Source organism: Opisthocomus hoazin, chromosome 8 (assembly GCF_030867145.1).
Source record: "Opisthocomus hoazin isolate bOpiHoa1 chromosome 8, bOpiHoa1.hap1, whole genome shotgun sequence".
Lineage (NCBI taxonomy): Eukaryota > Metazoa > Chordata > Aves > Opisthocomiformes > Opisthocomidae > Opisthocomus > Opisthocomus hoazin.
In genome coordinates, this window is record NC_134421.1 from 72,461,646 (window position 1) to 72,484,562 (window position 22,917).

The 22,917-nt window shown below is 48.5% G+C and overlaps 1 protein-coding gene across 1 annotated transcript in view; it reads left to right on the forward strand.

Moving 5' to 3' along the window:
* The window catches only part of EXOC4 (exocyst complex component 4), a 481,096-nt gene that overhangs the window by 373,645 nt on the left and 84,534 nt on the right, over positions 1-22,917 (forward strand). Inside the window, exon 12 of the mRNA XM_075429015.1 lies at positions 19,022-19,158. Within this exon, the coding sequence (XP_075285130.1) occupies positions 19,022-19,158 (137 nt within the window). The remainder of the gene's footprint in view (positions 1-19,021; positions 19,159-22,917) is intronic.

Here is a 22,917-nt window from a genome sequence, read left to right on the forward strand (position 1 = left end):
AATCGCCCACCTGCCTGCCTGGCCCCGCATCCCCCGCTGGCGTGGGGTAATGAGAAAGGGTAAAAAAAAAATCTGGCAAGCTGTAATCCTATCAGATTGATGCTTATGGGCTTTCTTCTCCTTTCTTTCTTGATCTTTTAGAAAGCCTACTCAGCCGGGGGCGTTTCCCGCAGCAGTGGTGTCTGCCCACTGTAATCATACCTCAGCAGAGCTTCCTTGTGGTTGTTCTCACATTTTCTATCAAGCTGACGTTATTCAGAAGAAAGCATGTCTTATATTCTCATATATTCCCTCCTGTGAATTTTAAAATTCAGTATCGCTTATGATAGTGCAGATTGGGCCAGTGTCTTAGAATCATAGAATCATAGAATGGTTTGGGACCTGCCATCAGCAGGGACATCTTCCACCAGACCAGGTTGCTCAGAGCTCCATCCAACCTGGCCTTGAACACTGCCAGGGAGGGGGCAGCCACAGCTTCTCTGGGCAACCTGGGCCAGGGCCTCACCACCGTCATGGGGAAGAATTTCTTCCTAATATCTAATCGAAATCTGCCCTCTTTTAGTTTAGAGCCATTCCCCCTTATCCTATCACTGCACACCCTGTGAAAAGCCCCTCTCCATCCTTCCTGCAGGCCCCTTCAGGCACTGGCAGCTGCCCTAAGGTCACCCCGAAGCCTTCTCTTCTCCAGGCTGAACAGCCCCAACTCCCTCAGCCTGTCCTCGTAGGAGAGGTGCTCCAGCCCTCGGATCATCTTTGTGGCCCTCCTCTGGCCCTACTCCAACACATCCATGTCCTTCTTCTGTTGGGGTCTCCAGAGCTGGACGCAGGACTCCAGGTGGGGTCTCAGGAGAGCGGAGTAAAGGGGCAGAAATTCCTCCCTCGACCTGCTGGCCACGCTTCTCTTGATGCAGCCCAGGATACAGTTTCATCTGCTGAAAGCTCTGATAAACACGTGACAGCAAATTAAAATGACATGGCTGAGCGAGTTACTGCCTCCAGCCATCTGCCCTGTGCCTTCAATGGCTGTTGCTGGAAAGGGGAGGGTGTCTGACCCGCTGGTGAATCAGTTGCTGAATACCTCTAGTCTTCAGGATATTTTCGAGCAGATGTACCCTGATCTCATTTTACCTTGGTATATGATGTGGGGTGCTGTGAAGGTTTGGGAGTGGATTCACAGGTAAATGAGATATCGTTAGAGCGTGCCATCGAGTGGAGTGGAGGAAGTGTTTGAGCCATTGTGATTTTAATCCATCATCTCATCTCTCAAAGCCCCAGAAGATGATGGGATCTGCACTTCTACCTGCCTTGGTGGGAGGAGGTCACTGGGCTCCTCAGAAAAGCAGGTCGTTTGTACATCCTGTGTTGAAAGTTCTCAGATTTGAGTCCTCCTGCTCACTCCTCTTCAGCCTCTGAACTTTTATGAGGTGATTTTTTTAATTTGTCCCCCATGGCTTGGACAGCAGAAATAGTTGTGTGGCAAACGTGGTGCTGTAAAGATGCTGTCCATGCTTTGACTCCTTTCTAGATGTAGAAATTCGGGGAACATAAAAGCTACCAGACTTACCCAGTCTTCCCTTCCATCCTGGGAACGGTCAGCAAGAAGTGCTGTTGGAGCCTGCTGTAAAAGATAAATAAATAAAATAGACTGCAGGGTATCTTCCCTCTTCGTTAGGCTTCATCATGGTCTCTGATAGTTCAGCTGGATCCCGAAACGCTGCCTGCAATGTCCTTTCCAAATCCCACGAAGTCTGACGGCTCTGGATTGCCTCGATAGGTGTGTAGACGGTCAGCCCCGTTATGAATGTGGCCGAAACCCGTGCCTCCCCGATGCCCCCCGTCGCCGAATCCAATCACGCGCTCCCATCAATTCTAAGCGCTCGTTACGCGTCGAATCAAAACTGTTGGCTTGTTTGGGTTTTGAATCGCCAGTAATTGATTTAGAGCCCAGCGAGGTGTGAAAATAGTCTGATTTTTTTCTCCCTAGGATGGATTTAGAAGCACAGCGCTGAGCAGCCCCTCGGGTCATGAAGTCCTGGTCCCTGCCATCAGGTGCACAGCATCTTCTAATCTGCTTTTCATAAACATACGAAGTCTGTCTTCAAAGCAGCCAGGCTTTCATTCCCCATAGCTCCCATTGAAGGCTACGTAGTTAGACTGCCTTAGTGCTTTACTCTTCCTCTGATTCCAAGCAGTAGTAATACTCAAGGCTGTTTATCATGCAGGCCGCTGAGTTTTGTCCACCTGAACTCTGCCGTCTCTGCTTTGGAGCTGCAGCGGTGTGGGTAACTCGGAGTCATCCGCCAATGCGTCTGCTCAGAGCTACTCAGCCCTTCTGCAGCTCAGTGATGAGTAAATTAAACAACACGTTTGATTTGATACAGGGGCTTAAGACAATCTTCTTCAGTTGAGAATGGGACACTTGCAGTGGCAATGATTTTCACAGAATCACAGAATGGTAGGGGTTGGAAGGGACCTCTGGGGTCACCCAGTCCAACCCCCCTGCCGAAGCAGGGTCACCCAGAGCAGGCTGCACAGCACCGCGTCCAGGCGGGTCTGGAATATCTCCAGAGAAGGAGACTCCACAACCTCCCTGGGCAGCCTGTTCCAGGGCTCCATCACCCTCAGAGGGAAGAAATTCTTCCTCATGTTCAGATTTTGGCTGTCTCTTGGCCAGTTTTTCACCCAAAACTTTGAGTCTTGCTCTGGGACTTAATTTTAGTAATTTTTTCTTAAGGAGTGGACCATCAAAACCTTTTCAGAGGCCTATAGGTATTTAGCAGAAAATTGAGCTGTTTTTTAAAGGACTCAGCCTTGTTTTAAGCCATTTCCAACTTCTTGGTCACAAAGTGTGGTCTTAGCAACCATGGTTTGGAAAGACTTCCAGATTCAATAATGCTTTATTTTTGTGATAACTGAACTCCTCAGGATCACCTTGAGCACTTGACCTCCGCTACTTTTGTTCCTTGAGGTCTATCAGCAAACACTCTCCGCCTTTGAATTCCTCAAGCTGAAGGTGTGTTGACGAGTGAGATGACTCGTGGGTGAATGGGGCACAGGGGCGAGGAAGAGATTTATCGGACACGGGGTGACGGATGTGCTGTGCCTCTTCTCCTTCTGCCTGTGCTGCCGAGCGGGGTTGGGCAGCACCGCGTAGGCTTTGCTGTCTGCACTGAACCAGCTCTCTGCTCACCATGCTCACAGCTTGGAAACAAGAGAGAGTGAGAAAGGACATTTAGATCAGACGTGACACCCCCTAATCATGGACAAGGAGACTGTATGGGCAGGGCAACAGAAGTTGTGCTGTATCGCTTGCGCTACTTGATTGAATTCATGGTTGTCCATCAAGATGCTGAACTAATGCGGGGCACAGGCGTTCTCAGGCTGGCTGAAAAGTGGCGATGGAGCAATTTTTTACCGAGGTGTTACTGTGAGGTCCACCATCAGAGCACCCTTCACTGCCAAAAGCCAGTTGTGAGGCCGTCTTTGCAGCCCGTGAAGGCCACGCTGGTGGTTTTTAGGAGAAGTCTTGCAGTAGAAAAAGGTGCCATCCAGGTCTGATCTTCCAGTTTTTGTCTTCTCTTGACATGGAAGTTGCAACATTTGCCAACACGGGTGTGGGGTTGGTTTCTTTAAACACAGAGCTTGACCTGACTGCTCTCACGGTTGGACATTTCAGGAGAATTTCCTCCCTTTTTGAGGCAGGGTGCTCTGTGGCAACAGGCAGTGATTCTGCGGAGAGAAGAAAGCTTGTGAATACAGCTTGGCCAAAAACCCTGGAATTTCTCAAGGGTGTTTAGTGGGCTCTTCACTTGGGGGGAGTTAAGGAAATTCCTTTTGGAGAGATTATATAGCCACATTCATCAGCCTGCTTAGTGCTGCTGGAGTGGAAGATGCATAAATATGGATTGACCCCGTGCTGCAGTAACGTATCTCCCCTTTTAAGCACTTAATATTTAAAATGACTCTTTGCTTTCCAGAAATACTTATATTTTTTGAATGTCAAACTGCCCCCTGCCCTCTACAAACTCTACACGGGATGACTGTCCCATTTCTTCAACACTTTCACTGCGTCAGCACGGTCAATGCGTGTTCCCCATCATGCCCAGCCACGTTTTTTTCTGGATGAGAAGAAAAACGTTTCTTCTACATAGGAATGAAACAAAAAACCAAGCAAGCGGTAGCCGAGTAGTAGCCCTGTAGTAACTGAGCTACTTTAATTTTCTCCTTCTGCGTGGAACTGAATCAGATCTGCTGCTTTTAATTGCAACCACGTCTTGATGTCGGAGAGGAATTTCTCCTCCGCTCTCTTTGCATGCCAGGCGCTGCTCCCGGAGGCAGAAAGACGGCCCGAGCAATCTTGAGTGCCACCTGGCTTCCCGATAAAGCTTGCATTTCATCTGGTTCACTTGTCGGGAATATCGCTCCTCTTAGCAGCGCGGCATTGCCAGGGAGATCTTGCAAATATGACAACATTCAAGAGACAAATTATCTCCATTCGGAGTTAATTTCTGTTTCCCAGCAGGGCTCCGCTGTGACCCTGCTGGGTTTGGAAATGCTGCTGTTTGGTTAATAGATGAATGTTTTGTGGATGACTGTATCTGTGCTCTGCTGGTGCCAAGTTTGGCTTCCTCTGCTCCCTCTCCTTCTCACTTGCAGCCAACATTTCGAGGCCTAAATGGATTTATTCACAGGACAATAACTTGACTGTCATTAGCATGGGGAAAATAACGTATGAGCAAGCGATAAAACAAAATGCTCATTCTCTGCCATCCATAACTGCCTGGGAGGTCTCTTAAAGATGTACTGTAGGGAGCCATCTGCTCGGAAGGGGAGATGGGGCTGTCAGGAAATGATACACCAGTTAGAGATGGGAAGGGAAGATCTATGGTATCATCCAGCCCATTTGCTGAGCGGGACTGCTCATTACTGCTCTCCCCGCTCTGGCTGGGGATTGAGCAACGGCGTCTCCGCTGTTATCAGACATCTCTCCTAATGAGCCGACCCAGTGGGTCTTTCATTTCCCAATTTCATCTCCCCCTCCCCCCAGGATGTGATTTAGGGGAAAAGACAACTTCTTTTTGTACTGCTCTTTTGCCGCATTTTGGCAGCGGGATTTTGCGGTGGCGCAGGGCTTGGCGTTTCGTTGCTGCGAGGGAGATCCCGAGATGCGAGCAGATGGCTGCGAAACTGCTGAGTAGTTTCTTTAGTTCTCTTTGCGCTTTGCAGGGAGCTCATAAAGGGTGGAAGTATCTGTCACGTAGCGTGGGAAACTGTGAAGTGCAACAGAATACTTTTTTTGCTTTGAGTTTGGTTTGGTTTGGGGGGTTTTTGTAGAGGTCTGTAGGCAGATAGTGGTAAAATACCGTAGCACCGTAGCTGGGGTCTGGTCAACATGGACATTGCGGTTGTGAAAGGGGGAGAGGAGAAAGTGGGACCGAGTAAGGGTTCTCCTGACATGTGTAAATCAGGGTTTGTCTGTAGGACCGTTCCTCCACACACGACATTTGACTTCACAGTGCCAGGCAAGCGGAGCAGCTGGCTCCTAACACAGATCTTTATCGCAGAGCTTGGCCCCCATCCAGACCTTGCTTTACGTGGAAAGGTGTTATGAGACTCTGTGAGAGGTTTTCTCTTTTTCTGTCCCTCTTCATGCGAATAGGATGGTGAACGTTGCTTGGGTGGTGGCTGTGCCCCAGCAATGAGATCCTCTGCAAACATAATCACAGAATCACAGAATAGTAGGGGTTGGAAGGGACCTCTGTGGGTCATCTAGTCCAACCCTCCTGCCGAAGCAGGGTCACCTACAGCAGGCTGCACAGGATCTTGTCCAGGCGGGTCTTGAATATCTCCAGAGAAGGAGACTCCACAACCTCCCTGGGCAGCCTGTTCCAGGGCTCTGTCACCCTCAGAGGGAAGAAGTTCTTCCTCATGTTCAGACGGAACTTCCTGTGCCTCAGTTTGTGCCCATTGCCCCTTGTCCTGTCACTGGGCACCACTGGAAAGAGCTTGGCCCCATCCTCCTGACACCCACCCTGAAGATATTTGTAGGCATTTATAAGGTCCCCTCGCAGCCTTCTCTTCTTCAGGCTGAACAAGCCCAGCTCCCTCAACCTCTCCTCATAGGGGAGATGCTCCATTCCCCTCACCATCCTTGTAGCCCTCCGCTGGACTCTCTCCAGTAGCTCTTCATCTTTCTTGGACTGGGGAGCCCAGTGCTCCCATTTCCACACTGGTTTAAGCTGGCCTGGCCAGCCTTTCCAACTGGAGATGGTCAGTCTGAAAGGGAGAGTGCCTTGCAGCCTAATGGCGTTTTCCAGACTCATCGCTGCTTCCCAGAAAGTGTGGGACATGAATAAGGCTTTCTCGGTTTCCATCCTCACATCATGGCTCACGCTTGGAAGCGTTCTGCTTCCGAAATGGTCCCACGGTTGGACCCACCATCAGGTGGGGTCTGAATCGAGAAGAGGCAAGTGGCTTTGTTCAGCCAGGAGAAAACAGTCTGGTAAAAGTGTTTACATTTTGCACCCAGCCCGCGAGTCTGATCGTAATTGCTACTTCTCTTTGCGAGAATCAAAGGCTGGTGTTGCCTGTTCTCCCATCTCCTGAGCAGAAGAGTTTGTCAGATGTGGATCTCCAGGGGTTTTAAGTGGTCACTCAGTTTTGATTAATGCAATGTTAATACAAGCTGTCGGATGCTTGGAGAGAGCTGCTCACAATCTCTGTGCATGAGGAATTTCAAAATAATCCTTTGGGGACATCCAGGGACAGAACTGTGATCTCCTCAGTCTTTGATGTGTAGAACATAAGGCTTAATTTAATGAATACATCACAAGTGATATTGTCACGTGCAGCGTAGGAGTTTTCTGCTCTCAGTGCTTTTTGGGCAGAGCGCTTAATGCTGCGTCTTCCCAGTTGGGCTGGCGCCGGACTCCAGTGCTGTGCGAGGGCACCCTGAGTTGTCCTTAAATTGGTCAATCAAACGCTGCTCCCGCCGCAAGAGCAAATGCAGAAAAGTCAACAAAGAGAATAAATGAAACGATAGAGCTTTTAATTTCTCTGCTTCCTTTTGCAGAAGAGACAACTGAGCCTTTTGTAGTTTCCAACTTAGGAAGCTCTACATCATGCCAAGGGTTTTATAAAATTAAGGTTTTGCAAGACTAAGGATATTTGGTTTCTCTTTGTGTGTGTAGACATATATGTGTGTTAATTTTTACCGTGAGCATATTGGGTCTCATTTCTTAGTGGCTTTGCTTTTTACTTACTGATTTGTACCTGGGAGGAAGAGCAGGGGAAGGTGTTCTGAGAAGACCTCAGCTCTCCTAATATTATGTCTGGAGGTGGTTGGAAGGTATTTTCTTGCTGACTTGTATTGTAGTTTCTCCATACCAGCATGGTTGGTTGAAATACGTATTTGGTTGAAATCCTTTGGAAGTAAAGGAAAAAGGGGTTGGGGAGTCCGACATCTCTCCTGTCCTGGCGAGTCTGGTGGTTAGAGCATTGGGCTGTGCAATAGGACATCCAAGTTCAAGTCCTTCTGCTGATTGAATGGTCTGGGAGAAAAATGTCACTCCTTGCTATTGGTTTCCTAACCACTGAGACAGGCAGAGGTCTGTTTTGTCTATAAATAAGCATTTCAGCACTGGTCTTTTCTAGCGGAGATGTTGAAAAGGCGTAGATTTTGCCCATTCTATTGGGGTAACCCAAATTTGAAACTTCAGAAGTTGCTGTGAAACCAAGTATTCATACTCCAGCCGTCCCTGGCAGTCTTTGTTTGTGTGCGTTGGGGTATAAATTTCTCTTATATCTTTTTTTTTTCTTTCTTTTAAAATGAAGATCAACGTTAGCCCTGCAGAATCCAATAGCTCCAACCTGAGGGCAGCTCTCTGGGAGCTGGTGGCTGTTGATGTGGCCCATCAATCACAGCTGTCAATGGTGATGTCCAGCCCTGCGTGCACAGGGCTACAATACGCATGGCAACAAGTCCTCAACAAAACCAATGCAGTAAGGGTTTTAGCAAAAATACAGGCGTGGAGTGGCAGAAATCCATCTGAAGTTAGCTGCTGGGAGGTGAGCTTTAAAAGCATTTTGGAATATTTGAGATTCCTTTACTTTCTAATTCCTACATTTAGAGAATAATCATTTACAGATGAACCCGAAACTATTGTTTAGGGAAAAAAAGGCTTTTTTAAGGCGTTGAGGATGCTGAAATGAGACTGAGTCAGTCTACTGTTTTTTGCAGCTGCCTCTGGAAAAAGGAGGCATACACCGTCCTTGTGATTTAAGTGTATTTTCATCACTGCTGGCTTAAAAAGTCAAGCCACAGAAACCAATACAATAAATGTAACTGCCAATTTTCATATACTTTTAAATGTCTCAGTGGGCATTGAATCCATCGCTTGTAATGAGCTGGGCCTTCTTGGAGGACCTCTGCTCTCTCCCCATGTTTCACAAGGAGTGCTTTGGAAAATACAGACTTCTTAATCACATTGATTATAGTTGGGTTAATGAAGAGTGAGACAGAAATGCGAACTGCGATGCTCTCGGGTGAGGTGTGAGTGACCTGTGTCTTTCAGGATCACCCCCCTATGCTGGATGTTGCCTTCTAGAAACCCACCACTGACATCGGTCTTGTCGCTCTACGTTGATGTTTAGCCCTACAAATGAGACTTTTAGCCACTGGTTCCAAAATCTGACAAATGGTCTTGTAATTTCAGTGAAATGACCTCTTGCTGATCCCAGAAGCTCACCCTGGGTTAGCGCTTGGAGCTCAGCCTGGGTTAACTGTTAAGCCTTTACATGTCACTCATGTATTTATTCAGCCATTTTGTTTCGAGCGACCTTTTGCGTTTTCATTAATTCTTGTTGATTTTAGATCATAGTTACAGTCTTTGCATTGGTGTCCACATGCACAGCATAAATCCAGGGGCGCGGTATCGTCTTCTTTTGGAGGCTTGGTCCTGCTAAGCCATTCTCCATCTATGTTTTTCCGATCGCTTTTGTTTTTTTCATCCACTGGCTGCCTTTGTTGTGGTTGCTGTGTCTTTCCAGGAGCATCTCTCCTCCACCTGGAGCATGCATATGCCCTCTCCCTAGCAAGGCATTTTTAATAAGTAAGTGTGCTTTAAATGCTGAGGCTCTGAGACTGAAGAAAAGAGACCTCGGAGCACATATTCATAAAAATGATACAGATGAGTCTTATTCTCCAAACTGGGCTAGCTGTATGAAAACATTTATTAAAAAAAGAGGTTCACTCTGCTTCCAAAATTGATGGCCCACTTCTGAGCATCATTAATTTCATGGTCCGCGTTCATTCGTGTCGTGTTGCAGCTGCTAATGATGTTCTAGAGCAGATATTACAAAGGAGAGAGAAACCTGCCACTCAGTCCGCAAGAAATAAATCGTCACCTTGCCATGAGTTTACCTGTAATTGGGAGAGCTGTGTAAAATCCCAAGAAGAGCCACTTCTGGGAATATTTGGGGGGGGGGGGGGCTGAAAATGTCAGGGACGAGCTTTTCAGCTCCCGCCGTACAAACCGTGCTTGAAATAACTGGATGTTATTCCTTTTCCTTGCAGCCTTGCACAAATGTATATTGATTAATAAAGGAAGAGCGTGGCCTTTTGCCTGGCACTTTTGAGTGATAAACAGTTATGCAGCAGTAAAGAGGGTATATTAAAGGGTAAGAGCTAATGACTTTTCTTGCGTATGTAACACATTAAAACCAGCATGAAGCTCCAGCTATTTTATCATGCTGCTAATGTCCCTGACAACATTCACTTGGTGGGAGTGAATGAATGGGAATCCATTTAGAGAAGTAAATTAAAATACCTTAAAAAATGCCTTTAATAATAGCTAAAGAACTCAGCAGGATCAGAGAAAGTGAGAGATACAAAAGACCTATTAAGTTATCCAGTCCATCTCCCTGCCAAGGCAGCGGCATTCTGTGTTAATGCAGTTACGACTGTATCATTCCGTGAGGATTTGAATGTCTCAAGTGCCAGTGCCTCCGACGGGAGAGTCATCGAAAGGCTGGAAGACCGGACTGTCGCAAACTTTCCCCTGTACGCAGCCTCCTTTTTCCTTCCCTGCTCGTCTCCTGCGCTGCCTGCGTGGATGCGCAATGGGAATAAATGGAGGAAAATCCTTATCCAGGTGTTAACTTTTCTATTGCCTGCTTTTCAAGCTTGTGACAACGCTGAGTTAGCAGCCTGCTCGGTGTCAGGGATGCAGGTTTGTTTGTTTGAAGACTATCGAAAGACATCTCCTCAAGCAGATACTGCCAGTGCCGTAGCTGTGATTTACAGCGGCGTTTTCAGAGGTGAGAACCACCTTGGCAGGGGATGTTCAGTGGCTTCTGCTGATGGACCATCTGCAGGAGGATGGACCATCTGCAGCAGGATGGACCCACTGAATCCGATGACTTTCTTGGCACGCTGGCAAGCTCCTGGACACTGGCTAAGAGTTGATGAGTGGAGAATTCCTATTTTGTGGGGAATTTAGGAGATTTGAATAGTTACGGTGTCTTATGAGGGGACAGATTTTGCACTGCTAGTTCTGGAGAAGAAAATGCCACTGCTTTTAGATACCTGTGTGTCAGAGCTCCTGGGATGACAAGGTGGTTTTCTTTGGCTAGTAGTTTTGAAGCATACTTCGGGCATCTTTTGCCATGGAATGTATTTGAGCTCAAAATCAGAATAAATGCATCTGATCTCCAGTGTCATGAGCCATGGAAGTTCACCCAGTTATTCCTGCATCAAGGCCATAACTCCGGTCTGAATGCGGCTCATCTTTCAGAAAAGCACCTGTGCTTGATTCAGAGCCTTGCGGAGACGGAGGATCCAGCACACGCAAGCTGCTCGTGTGGTTAATTACCTTCGCTGTTAAAAAACATGTAGCTCGTTTCGGCTCGGGTATGATCCAGCTTCAGCTCCCATCTGCTGGGTCTCGTTATGGCTGGTTTAGAAGTTTTAAATAAAATAAATAAGGAGCTTGAAACAACTTCTGATATCATAGGCATTCAGGAGGTCGAAAAGGAAAGGGTTTTTTTCCTTTTTCTAGACAAATGTCTGAACAGGAGAAGTGTTATGATAGTCATCAAGTCCAGTTCACCGGGGCTACGTAGAGCAGGCAGTTGAACGGAGCATTTCTCGTTGGAAAAAGCTTTTCATATGTAGTTATCTAGTCAAATCGTTCTGTCTTGATGGTGGCAAAATTGGTTTCTGGTGGGACGAATGAGCTGTGGTATTGTACATGAGAGAGCATCAGCCTGCAGCTGTCGCTAAGGGTAGTGAAGAAGAGCTGAACTGCAACCCAGATGTGAAGTCCAGGTCCTACATGATGTGAGAGAGCCTGAAGGTGGATGTTGGCCCATTCTGACCCGTGATGCTGTCAGAAGGGACTCGGTTTCATCAGAAATTTGGGGAAATCTTTCTAAGAAGACTTCTCCTCGCTGTGAAGCACAAGCTGGAGCAAAAGCCTGTCTCAAATTTGGATGAATAATATGATGAAAAATCCAATCCAGCCCTACCCACAGTCCTTCTGCCTCCTCTCCAGCCCTCCCCGGCTTTGGGATTTGGCCTCACGCGGTGCAGAAAAGGCACGTGTGCTTTTAGACTGGACGGATTTTTGTTTAAATTGCAGAGCCGATGAGTATCACTTACCTTTGTTTTTAAATCATTGCAGAGCGTAGTTTGAAAATACTCGTGGTGGACTGCTCTTTCTGTGCTCTAAAGAGTTGTGATTGATTGCGCTCTTACTGGACTTCAGCCGGGACGGCCACAGTTAATGTTAACTTCGTGTCTGATAGAGGCACAAACCGTGGACTCTGTGAAATCCTAAATAATGAATATAGTCTTCAGAGGAAGAAAACACTTCTTCTGCATGGTCAAAGGTAATGCAATAATAAGCAGGTTTTATGGTACATGTTATCCATTTAAAAAAAAAAAAAAGTGCATTTTGCTCTTCATCAATATTGGAGTTCACTGGAGCACGTGTTTTCTGGATCCCGGCGTGCCAGATAAATACAAGCCAGCCAAGACCTGGTTTGTGCACTCATTCGGCTGCTGCGGCATCACATTTAGAGGTGAGAGACAAACACGTCATATGCTGGGCTCCCGGTCACATCCGTGGGGGTGAAGGCACTCAGGACTTCTCAGAATAAAGCCCATAGAAAGAAGAGTATCACCTGCAGGGAAACAGGCAGAGTTACCATTTAAAAAAAAATATCCCTCGGAGTTGGGAGCATTTGAGAAGCAAAGTTGTAGTAGGATGCAGTATAACCATAGTAACGGGCAGGATTCTGCAAAACTGATACTGGAATAATGAATTTTACTGAAAAAAACACGCTGCATGAGAAAAGCAGGCTATCAGATTTTGAGCCGGTAAGAAGAGTTTTTGCATTTAAACACGTATTTGAATTGATACATACTAAAAACTCCAGTCCTTTGTAAACCCTGGATATGCCGCAGAAGAAAACAAATTGAAAAGCCCCCTTATCGCTCGGCGTGAAATAACCACGAATCAGTAAACCAGACAATTTAGACTATCATCTTTCCTCTGTTAGCTGAAAAAAAAAAAAAAAACAATATTTCAGGAAGTTCAGGGTTGGGTTTTTTTCTTCTGGTTTAGTGGGGGTAAGCACAGCGCTGCTATACTGACATAGGGGTGCAGCTTGGCTCCATGTGGCAGTGATGGAGCTGGGGCAGCCCCCAGCCCTCCTGCCCAGCCCGTGCCCGCTCCCCCAGCCACAGGGCTCATATCAGCTGTTTTTTACATGTCAAGTAGGCTGAAACAGCCAGTTTATCTCAATATTCAGGGGGAGCTGGGTCCCCAGCTCCTGGTTTTCAGTTCTGAATGGTTTCCATCTCTAACTCTGCTCCACCAACACGTCCTATCGTCTAAGGAGACACGAGAATAGTTATTTCAGCGGCCTCGCTAGGTATTTGTTAAACTGCTGGAATTTGGGCAAAGGGTGTAAATGCATTTGTGCTTTTTGTCTCCGTCTCCCATTGCCCTTCAGGGCGCCGACAGCGCTCGATATTTCTCAGCTCACGAGAGCCTGCCCAGGTACGTGAGCAGCTCAGCTGGTAAAGCGAAGCACCGGCAAAGCGAAGCCCGTGCTGGGAGATGGCTGCCGAGCTCCGTTTCACCCGCCTGCCGAGTGACAACCCGTTATTAATTGACAGCAGAAAAACCAAATTGCAACTGGCAGCCGAATGCTGTGGAGCATCGTGGGTCGGAGCGCAGGGGGAGGCAGGACAGCAGGCGGGGGCACGGGCCGGGGAGGCAGCTTGGGCGGGCTGGGTTTCTGATTTTAGAGCCTTGGGTGTGATTTTGGCGAAGCTCCCACGGCTGCTGAAACCCCGTTAGTCTCTGGAAATGTCCTGATAAAATTAATCATAATATTAATGAGTCATAGAATAGACCGGCCCAGGTTGGAAGGGAACTCAGGAGAACATCGGGTCTGACCTTTTAGCCTTTTAGCCTGAAGAAGAGAAGGCTGAGAGGGCACCTTAGAAATGCCTCTAAATATCTTCAGGGTGGGTGTCAGGAGGATGGGGCCAGACTCTTTCCAGTGGTGCCCAGCGACAGGACAAGGGGCAACGGGCACAAAGAAGCACAGGAAGTTCCAGCTGAACCCGAGGAAGAACTTCTTCCCTCTGAGGGTGACGGAGCACTGGAACAGGCTGCCCAGAGGGGCTGTGGAGTCTCCTTCTCTGGAGATATTCAAGACCCACCAGGACAAGGTCCTATGCAGCCTGCTCTGGGAGACCCTGCTTCAGCAGGGGGGTTGGACTGGGTGACCCACAGAGGTCCCTTCCAACCCCCACCATTCTGTGATTCTGTAATATCCTCATCATGGACAACCTTTCCAGAGGCAGGGTCTCTTCCTCCATCTGTTGTGTTTTCAAGAGTCCATCGCATGGTGAAGACATCCCTGCGCAGGTAGATTCCCATCTTTGCCTTCTTCCCCCAAGAAGATGAAGCAAGTGAGCGGGCATGGGAGAAGCTGCGCTTTCTGCAGAGAAAATACTCGGAGTGGAGAATGTTCGTCTAATCTTGTGCTCCTCACCAAGAAGTTAGAGAAAACAAAATGACAGATTGAAAAGCTGAAGGTTTGTGTAGGCTTGACCTGTTGTTTTGAACTTCTGCGTGTCGGGGAATCGTTGAGGAACCAGCTTTATGGTCCTGAAACTGCATTTTAAGGGACCCTTAGAAGCATTCCTGCATCGTTTTAGAGCGAGTGCTCTCTTGCCATAGACAAATTCAGTCATTTTAAGTACTTCGGTGGGGTTGCACGGGTCTATAATCCCAACAGGATTATTGGGAGAATACCTCTGGGTCTGCTTGTGCTCCATCACTCTGGGCTGGTGGAAGCCCCACGGTCGGAGTGCAAATTATACCTGCCCTGGAGCTGCTGTACCTTGTCTGAAGCTTCAGTACGACTGAGGATAAGGACTGCATTGAGGAATAACGATAAATGTTTGCGAAATACGTTAAAAATAAGACTGGTGGTTGTTAATAACAATTGGTGCTGCTCTGTTTTATCCGATTACCTCGACGGTAGCTAATGGACATGAGGTCACAAGAAGGAATTTCTTTTTATTCTCAGTAGCCTGAAGACTCTTTTGAAACCTTCACCCCCAGGTGCCGTGGGAGTAATGAAGGGGACCCTGGGCGCGGTGTTAGGATGCAGCACCACGCGGCGTTTTCAGGTGCGAGGAGATGAAGATTGTTCTGCGGACGAGTTTCCTTGTTAGTGTGGGTTTTTTTAAAAGGCTCCACTGAAGTGCCGTGCCATCAAATTATGCTTTGATCATACCCATTTGCTGTTAATGAATCCAGATGGGTTAGAGGCAACTGGATTGTAACTCTCTGATAATACATGCGCTGCCTTTCATTTTCTCGCGCGGAGTTTCAGAAGATCCTGCGCCGGCCCAGCTAACGAATCCAGCGATCTTAACGTGGCCTAATGCATCCTAATACACCACATCCCCAGAGACACATGCAGATGTGTCAGGATTGCTTTGGAAAAGGTTAAAATGTTACAGAAAAATAGCCATTACGTATCTGGGACTGTCTTCTTTCATATGGTAATCGCCTTTTTTTCTTTCTTTTATTTTTTTAAGTCGTGCGAGTAGCTTTGTACTTCCTTTAAATCAAAAGATCTTATTCTAAAATCAAGATACTGGCAGGAGCTTGGCTGTGATTTTAATGTAGTAGAGAGGAGAAGGTAAGTGGGAGAATCTGCGTAGAAACCAGCAATACCTTCTCTTTTAACATGCCCTCTTTGGATTTTTAAGCTGTTGCCTCAAATGTTGAGTTAGGTAAAGAAATAGAAATAGGGTGGATTGAGACCAGGTTTGATTCCTCTTCGTGTGGTTGCACATCCAGCCCGTGAAGTACACGCAGATGCTGGAAGGACAGATCCTTCCCCTGGTAAGCAGAGACGGATCAGTAAATAGCGTGGGTCAGCTGAAGATCCCACCCACCGCTCACCAGTGGAAAATGAAAAGTATGATTATCCATGCAAAGAGGAGAAAAATTGCTTTTGTTTTCCAGAATGCTACATGAGTTAGAAAGGATTTTTTGAATTTTTTTTCTTCCCTGTGTGTTAACTTTAATGTGTCACCTCTAACGATCAGGATCAGCCCCCAGAAGGAGACTTGGGTTTGGATTGAAGTTGCCCAGCAACTTCTGTGTTTTCTTTTTCTGCAGTCAGGGATGTTCTTGTGGCTCACATCAGCAGGTTGGAGAGTCGCCTTTGCCTCTGCTGACGGACAAACACTGGCCAGGGGAGCACCTTTAAGCATGGAGACGCAAAGTGAAGCACCACTGCATAACCCCCGTGCGCTGGTTGTGGTCATTGGGGCTTGAAGGTTGAAGGAAAGCAGCTCCTTCACCAGCCCAAATGCAGTGGAGGTGTGATTGGGCCCTAATTCTAGCCCGGTGGATCCGATGGATCTCCTTTCCCCAGATTACTAGATAATTTTCCCATCGCATTTCTCAACCCAGCGTACGCGGATTTGAGTTTACTCTCAAGGGAAAGATGCCAGATTGGTCTCCCATTTTAGTGGGATTTGGGTAGATTCTTCTAAACACAGAATCACAGAATGTTCGGGGTTGGAAGGGACCTCTGGGGATCACCCAGTCCAACCCCCTGCTGAAGCAGGGTCACCCAGAGCAGGCTGCACAGGACCTTGTCCAGGTGGGTCTTGAATATCTCCAGAGAAGGAGACTCCACAGCCCCTCTGGGCAGCCTGTGCCAGGGCTCCGTCACCCTCAGAGTGAAGAAGTTCTTCCTCATGTTCAGCTGAAACTTCCTCTGCTTCAGTTTGTGCCTATTGCGCCTTGTCCTGTCGCTGGGCACCACTGGAAAGAGTCTGGCCCCATTCTCCTGACACCCACCCTGCAGATATTTATAGACATTTCTAAGGTGCCCTTTCAGCCTTCTCTTCTCCAGGCTGAATAAGCCCAGCTCCCTCAGCCTCTCCTCGTAGGAGAGATGCTCCAGTCCCCTCCTCATCCTCGCAGCCCTGCGCTGGACTCTCTCCAGTAGCTCCTCATCTTTCTTGAACTGGGGAGCCCAGAACTGGACACAGCACTGCAGATGGGGCCTCCCCAGGGCAGAGTAGAGGGGGAGGAGAACCTCCCTCGACCTGCTGGCCACACTCAATGCACCCCAGGATCCCATTGGTCTTCTTGGCAGCCAGGGCACGCTGCTGGCTCATGGTTAACCTGTCGTCCCCCAGCACTCCCAGTCCCTCTCCGCAGAGCTGTTCTCCAGCAGGTCAGCCCCAGCCTGTACTGGTGCCTGGGGTTGTTCCTTCCCAGGTGCAGGGCTCTGCCCTTGCCCTTTTTGAAGTTCATCAGGTTCCTCTCTGCCCATCTCTCCAGCCTGTCCATGTCTCGCTGAACGGCGGCACAGCCTCCCAGTGTATCCACCACTGCTCCAAGTTTGGTGTCATCAGCAAAATTGCTGAGGGTACACTCTGTCCCTTCATGCAGGTCATTGATGGAAAAGTGGAACAACACTGGGCCGAGTACTGAGCCCTGAGGAACCCCACCACCTACAGGCCTCCAACTAGACTCCGTTTGCCCTTGCCGGTATCAACCTGGCACGCCAGCAGCTGAGCGGGGATAGCAAAGAGCCTGGGCAACGGCCGAATCCGGCAGCTAATGAGCTGTGCTCACACCTCGGAGCCCGTGGGTGTGCAGGCAGCACCCGTGGCTGCTGCAGCCTCGCCACGCGGCTGTCTGCTCCATTTGCTTGTGATGACTCTGGGTTGCAAGTCCTTTAGGCTTGGTTGTTCTCCTCCGTGCGCATCAAGCCCAGGGTGGGATTGAATATTTATTAAAACACAGATACTTGTACTAACAGGAGAAGCAGAATAAAGAAGAGCATCTGAGAGGCAGCTACGCCAGACTACATTTTTGTTTGGACATAATGATCCCGAATTGTCGCTAATTACAATATGAAAGATCAGTTAATTCCTGTGATTTGCTTAAGAGCAAGCTTAATAAGATACAAGAGCAACCAAAGACAAGGGGTTTTTTTTCACTCCGAGTACAGTTGTGAGCCAAGGGCGTCTCAGGAGCTGCGCAGGCGGTGACTGAGCCTTCACCGAGAGCCCCACATGCGAAGGAGTCACGCGTGCTCTGAATGAGGATGAGGTTTGCAGACGCCTTTTTTTACCAAATCAGGGACAGGTAGCGGAGCAGAATCAATTCCTGCCACTCACAGGGCTGCTCTGGAGGAGCAGGATCGTGGAGCAGGGCGATGCTGCCGCACTGTAATCTGGAAATCAATAGAGAGACGGAAGTTGGGCTTGCGGGGATGTGGCGGAAACGATGATTTGGGGTTTGATGAGATTTTGCTCTGCAAACCACTGAGTCACTCACTCCTCTTCACGTCCTGATCAACGCAGAGAAAGGGCTAAATTCAACCTTGATGCAGCTTTCTCCAGGTCTCTGGGGTTCCCCCCCCCCGTATAATGTGGGTCCACAATTTCTCAGACAAACTAGGGCTCCCAAATTCTTCAGTCTCCTTCTTTGCCTTTGCACGTAGCACAGGAATAACCCTTCACTCCACCAAGCCTAATACTAATTCCATTTATATCAACCTGGGACTTTGATAACCTTCCTGCTGTCTTGTTTTTAGCAACCAAACTAAATACAGCCGGCAATGTTCTAAATACAGACTGTGTCAAGTCTGAACTTGGTTGGAACTTGGACTAGATGACCCACAGAGGTCCCTTCCAACCGCGAACATTCTGTGATTCTGTGTCACCTTGGGGTGCCCCACAGATCCCCAAATTCATACGGAGCTGTTTAAATCTTGGAAGTTATCAGATGTTCCAGTACCTTCTCCTGCAGGCTGTCCAGACTTGCTTATCGATGGGACGTGGAGCAGCATTTTCTGGATGCAGATTTGCCCCGTCCTTCCTGTGATTGTAACACGCTGCTTGGGGTGGCAGAAGGTTTGCGAGGTGCTACTTCAACCTCAGCCTCCAGCAGACAGCCTGTGCCCTACGCGTGCAGCTTGTGCGAATGGGAGCGGAGGGTGACATCCCGGGTCTTTAGGGTAGTCTGCGATCTGGGAGTCCCGAGTTCTTGGTCAGGCTGAAACCCTCGGGGTTTGCAAGTCGAAGTGGAGCTGAGCGGAGCTGCACGTACCTGCTTCCTCTAAAAACCGTGCTTTTACGTTTTGAGGTTTCATCTAGTGAAGGAAAGACCTGGTAAGCTTGGCTGGTCCTCAGCCACTGGCTCTAAATCAAAACTTTCCGACCCGATATTCAAACCCCGAAGCCACCCCTCTTCATTTCTTGCGAGGTTTCTTCTTGTTCCTCGTTCGTTCTGCTGTGTGTCACTCAGTGGCATGGACTGCTCCAGCATCTGCTCAGCGTCGGGGAGCATCAGCTGTACAGTTGCATCTGTGACACTAATTAGCAAAACATGGGAAGACTGACATTAAGACACCTGCTGAACCACTATTGCTACTTGTGCTTTTCTTTCTTTTCCAGAGCACGGTAATTGTGGAGAAGACCGTCCAAGACCTGATGAACCTGATGCATGACTTGAGCGCCTATTCGGATCAGTTCCTCAACATGGTGTGTGTGAAGCTCCAGGAGTACAAGGACACCTGCACCCTTGCCTACAGGTACAGACAAGCTTGGAAACCCACGTGTGCTTGAGATAGATCAAAATATCGAAAGCCCAAGGGCAGTGAGTAGGGAGGAGTTACTTCTAGAAATCATTGCCGCTGGGTTGGTCAAGGATGTTTCTTTCTAGGTGGGGAAAAAATCTGAAATACAGATTGTTGGTCTGTGAAGAGTCTTGGTTTGCCAGTGACTTTGTACACATCACACAGTTGTTTAGGCTCTTTAAAGAGGGGTGACTGTGGTAGCAGAGCTTAGAAACCGAGTGGCTTTTCCCTTAATCGGGCAAAAGGTGACCTCAGGTTTGAGATGGAGACTATAAGGCATCATTTTTAACATCAGTAGCTGTATATATCTACTGCTTGCGTGGAAAGCAAGTCAGATCCTTCCATTTGAGTGTTCCCAAGAGATTATTTTAAAAAGCAGTATTTTAATTAGTTATATTGAGATTTGGGTATTCGGATCTCATATCAACGTAGAAATTAGTAATCACAACACACGTATAAATACACGCACACCAAGTTTTGTGAAACTTTCCCAAAACCTTTCATAGAATCACAGAACGGTTTGGGTTGGAAGGGACCTTACAGACCATCTCGTTCCAACCTCCCTTCCACGGACAGGGACCCCTTCCACTAGCCCAGGGTCCTCAAAGCCCCGTCCAACCTGGCCTTGAACCCTGCCAGGGAGGGGGCAGCCACAGCTTCTCTGGGCAGCCTGGGCCAGGGCCTCACCACCCTCACAGGGAAGAATTTCTGTAAACTTCTTTTTTCAGGGGTTCATCCAGTGCTCTGTCCTGGGCTGTCCTTGCTTATCAGCGTTTTCGGGTGATCCATGATCTGCTTCCCCAGCCACGGCGCAGAAGCTGAACGCCGCGTGGTCCCACTGGGCACGGGGTTATCGGGCTGGGTCGTGGGGTTGGACTCCTTCGGGTACTCTGTCATCGACTTCCTGGGCAACCGCCCACAAGTAACTTATTCTCTGTACGTCCCAGTTGCCCATCTGTAAAATGGCCTTCCCTGGGGTGGGGGACCAGGAGCGTGCCCCGCGCCGCGGGGATAAATACTTGCAGTGAAGGACACTGAAGATGCTGTGGCAATGCGGGCTCTAATAGCCGCTATCCGTAATCTCCTTTAATGGCTAATTGAGGCTGGCGATAGCAGGGGAAGCTGAAAAAGCCCCTTGTGTTTTTCTGACCAAGAGCATGAAGAAATTATTTCCTCTCGCCTGATTTCATTCAGGACAAGCTTCATCTGGCAAGCAGCTGCATGCGGGCTCGTTATTATTATTAATAACGCCAACAATAGCAGTGAGCGCTTATGGGGGCTCAACTTTGCCTGAGCGCTCGTGTAAATTGGTAGCTGCTCGTGTGCCGTGGTCCTGAATGCTCGGATTTTACGTGAAACTTCACTGACTATAGACAGACAATAGATGTAATTTCTCTGGCTTGAACTCCAAGGTCCTTCCTTCCTTCCTTTGCTGATACCATTCCTGGGTTTGGCACCTGCTGAGGAGTAATTAGGACAGCCCTCATTTGGCAATATCCTGATTACAGCGGGAGGAAAAACAGGAAACGTTCTCGTTTCGCTGCTGGCAAATGACTGAAATAGAAATCTATATACATTTCAAATGATGCCGAGGAGTATAGCAGCGCTGCTGCTTCCTCAGCGCGAGCGGCTCAATCCGCGGGGACGTCGTGCCCTCTGCAGGGACCTCGCGTCGGTACGGCTCCGCGCGGCCTCGCCCTTTGGACCACGGTTTTCCGTGGGGGATTGGAGACGGATAAATCCTGATAAAGTTAGGGGAGGAAGGATCTCTTGTAGCTGCTTAAAATTGGAATAAACTCCTTAGAGCTGTGAGTTACTGCGATCAGGCGAAGCTGTCGGAGAAAGGGAGTGTGTGTCTGTTCTTGAGATGGCAAAGACGGTGAGAATTTGGGAAGCCGGAGAGATGGTTTACGCAAGATTTGCGTGTGGCATTGGTTCACAGAATCACAGATGGCAGGGGTTGGAAGGGACCTCTGTGGGTCATCTAGTCCAACCCTCCTGCCCAAGCAGGGTCACCTACAGTAGGTTGTAGAGGACCTTGTCCAGGCAGGTCTTGAATATCTCCAGAGAAGGAGACTCCACAACCTCCCTGGGCAGCCTGTTCCAGTGCTCCGTCACCCTCAGAGGGAAGAAGTTCTTCCTCATGTTCAGCTGGAACTTCCTGTACTCCAGTTTGTGCCCGTTGCCCCTTGTCCTGTCGCTGGGCACCACTGGAAAGAGTCTGGCCCCATCCTCCTGACACCCACCCTGAAGATATTTAGAGGCATTTCTAAGGTCCCCTCTCAGCCTTCTCTTCTTCAGGCTGAACAAGCCCAGCTCCCACAGCCTCTCCTTGTAGGAGAGATGTTCCAGTCCCCTCACCATCCTCGCAGCCCTCCGCTGGACTCTCTCCAGCAGCTCCTCATCTTTCTTGAACTGGGGAGCCCAGAACTGGACAGAGTACTCCAGATGGGGCCTCACCAGGGCAGTGTAGGGAGAACCTCCCTCGACCTGCTGGCCACGCTCCTCCTAATGCATCCCAGGATCCCATTGGCCTTCTTGGCAGCCAGGGCACACTGCTGGCTCATGGTTAACCTGTCGTCCACCAGGACACCCAGGTTCCTCTCCGCAGAGCTGCTCACCAGCAGGTCAGCCCCAGCCTGTCCTGGTGCATGGGGTTGTTCCTCCCCAGGTGCAGGACCCTGCATTTGCCTTTGTTGAACCTCATCAGGTTCCTTTCTGCCCAACTTTCCAGCCTGTCCAGGTCACGCTGAATGGCAGCACAGCCCCACGTGCGTGTGTTTCTTGAAGGGGAAGATGGGCAAACGTGGATGAAATGCATTCAGATACAGGCTACTCAAAGCAGGGCTGTTTTCTTCGGAATCCTCTGCAGAACAGATCGCTCTGTCAGGGCGGCAGCGCTAAGAAACGCGCAGCTGGCATTCTGCAGGTTTGATTTCCATTTGGCTCTGAGTTTCTGGTGAATGCAGAAAAAAAACCCTGACGGGACTGGATAGGAACGGCTTGGACATTTATATAAGCAGCAACTACGGATTTTCTTGTTTTAATTGATGACGAATTTTGGAAGCCTGTTTAATCTGACGTAGGTGAGATGTCTTCTTCAAATTGCATCTTTGTAAGAAGCGCAGTTTCAGTTTGATGCAAACTGTTTGCAAAGGTGAGTTATGTTTTCTGACTGGTTTGTGAGGGGCTGGGGTTTAAAACGAAAACAAAAAATGGGAGACGGAGCCACAAAACCTCCTGCTGTCTTGGCAGTGGTTTTCTTCAGCCCTGTCCAGCCCGCATCCAGCTGCTTCTTCAGCAAATTTCTGTGAAAACAGCTCTGCTGACGAGTGAAGACTGTGCAATTGTACCATTTTTACGAGGTTTTGGGAAATCCTGGAAGGCCGTAGAAGGAATCACAGGGTCAGGGAAAAACCTGACCAGTTCAGGGTAGCTGCCCTTAACATGAGTCTTTCTTTCTAGTCTTGTGCCAGCACTCTTCTCGGACAAGCTTTGCTGTCTTGAGCGCTAAAACTAATCTTTTCCCATGTCTTTCCACAGAAACTGGCCCCGTGTTTCATTTTGTTCAAGCTGAAGTTGCACATTCTTATTTTCATGTCCAAGTTTAATCTCTGTCCTGTGTGTCCACTTCAATCTTCATCCTCTCTCCCTTGAGCAACCATCTTCTTGCACGTTTTTCATCCGATCTGAAGAGTCGGAGTAAAGGCACCA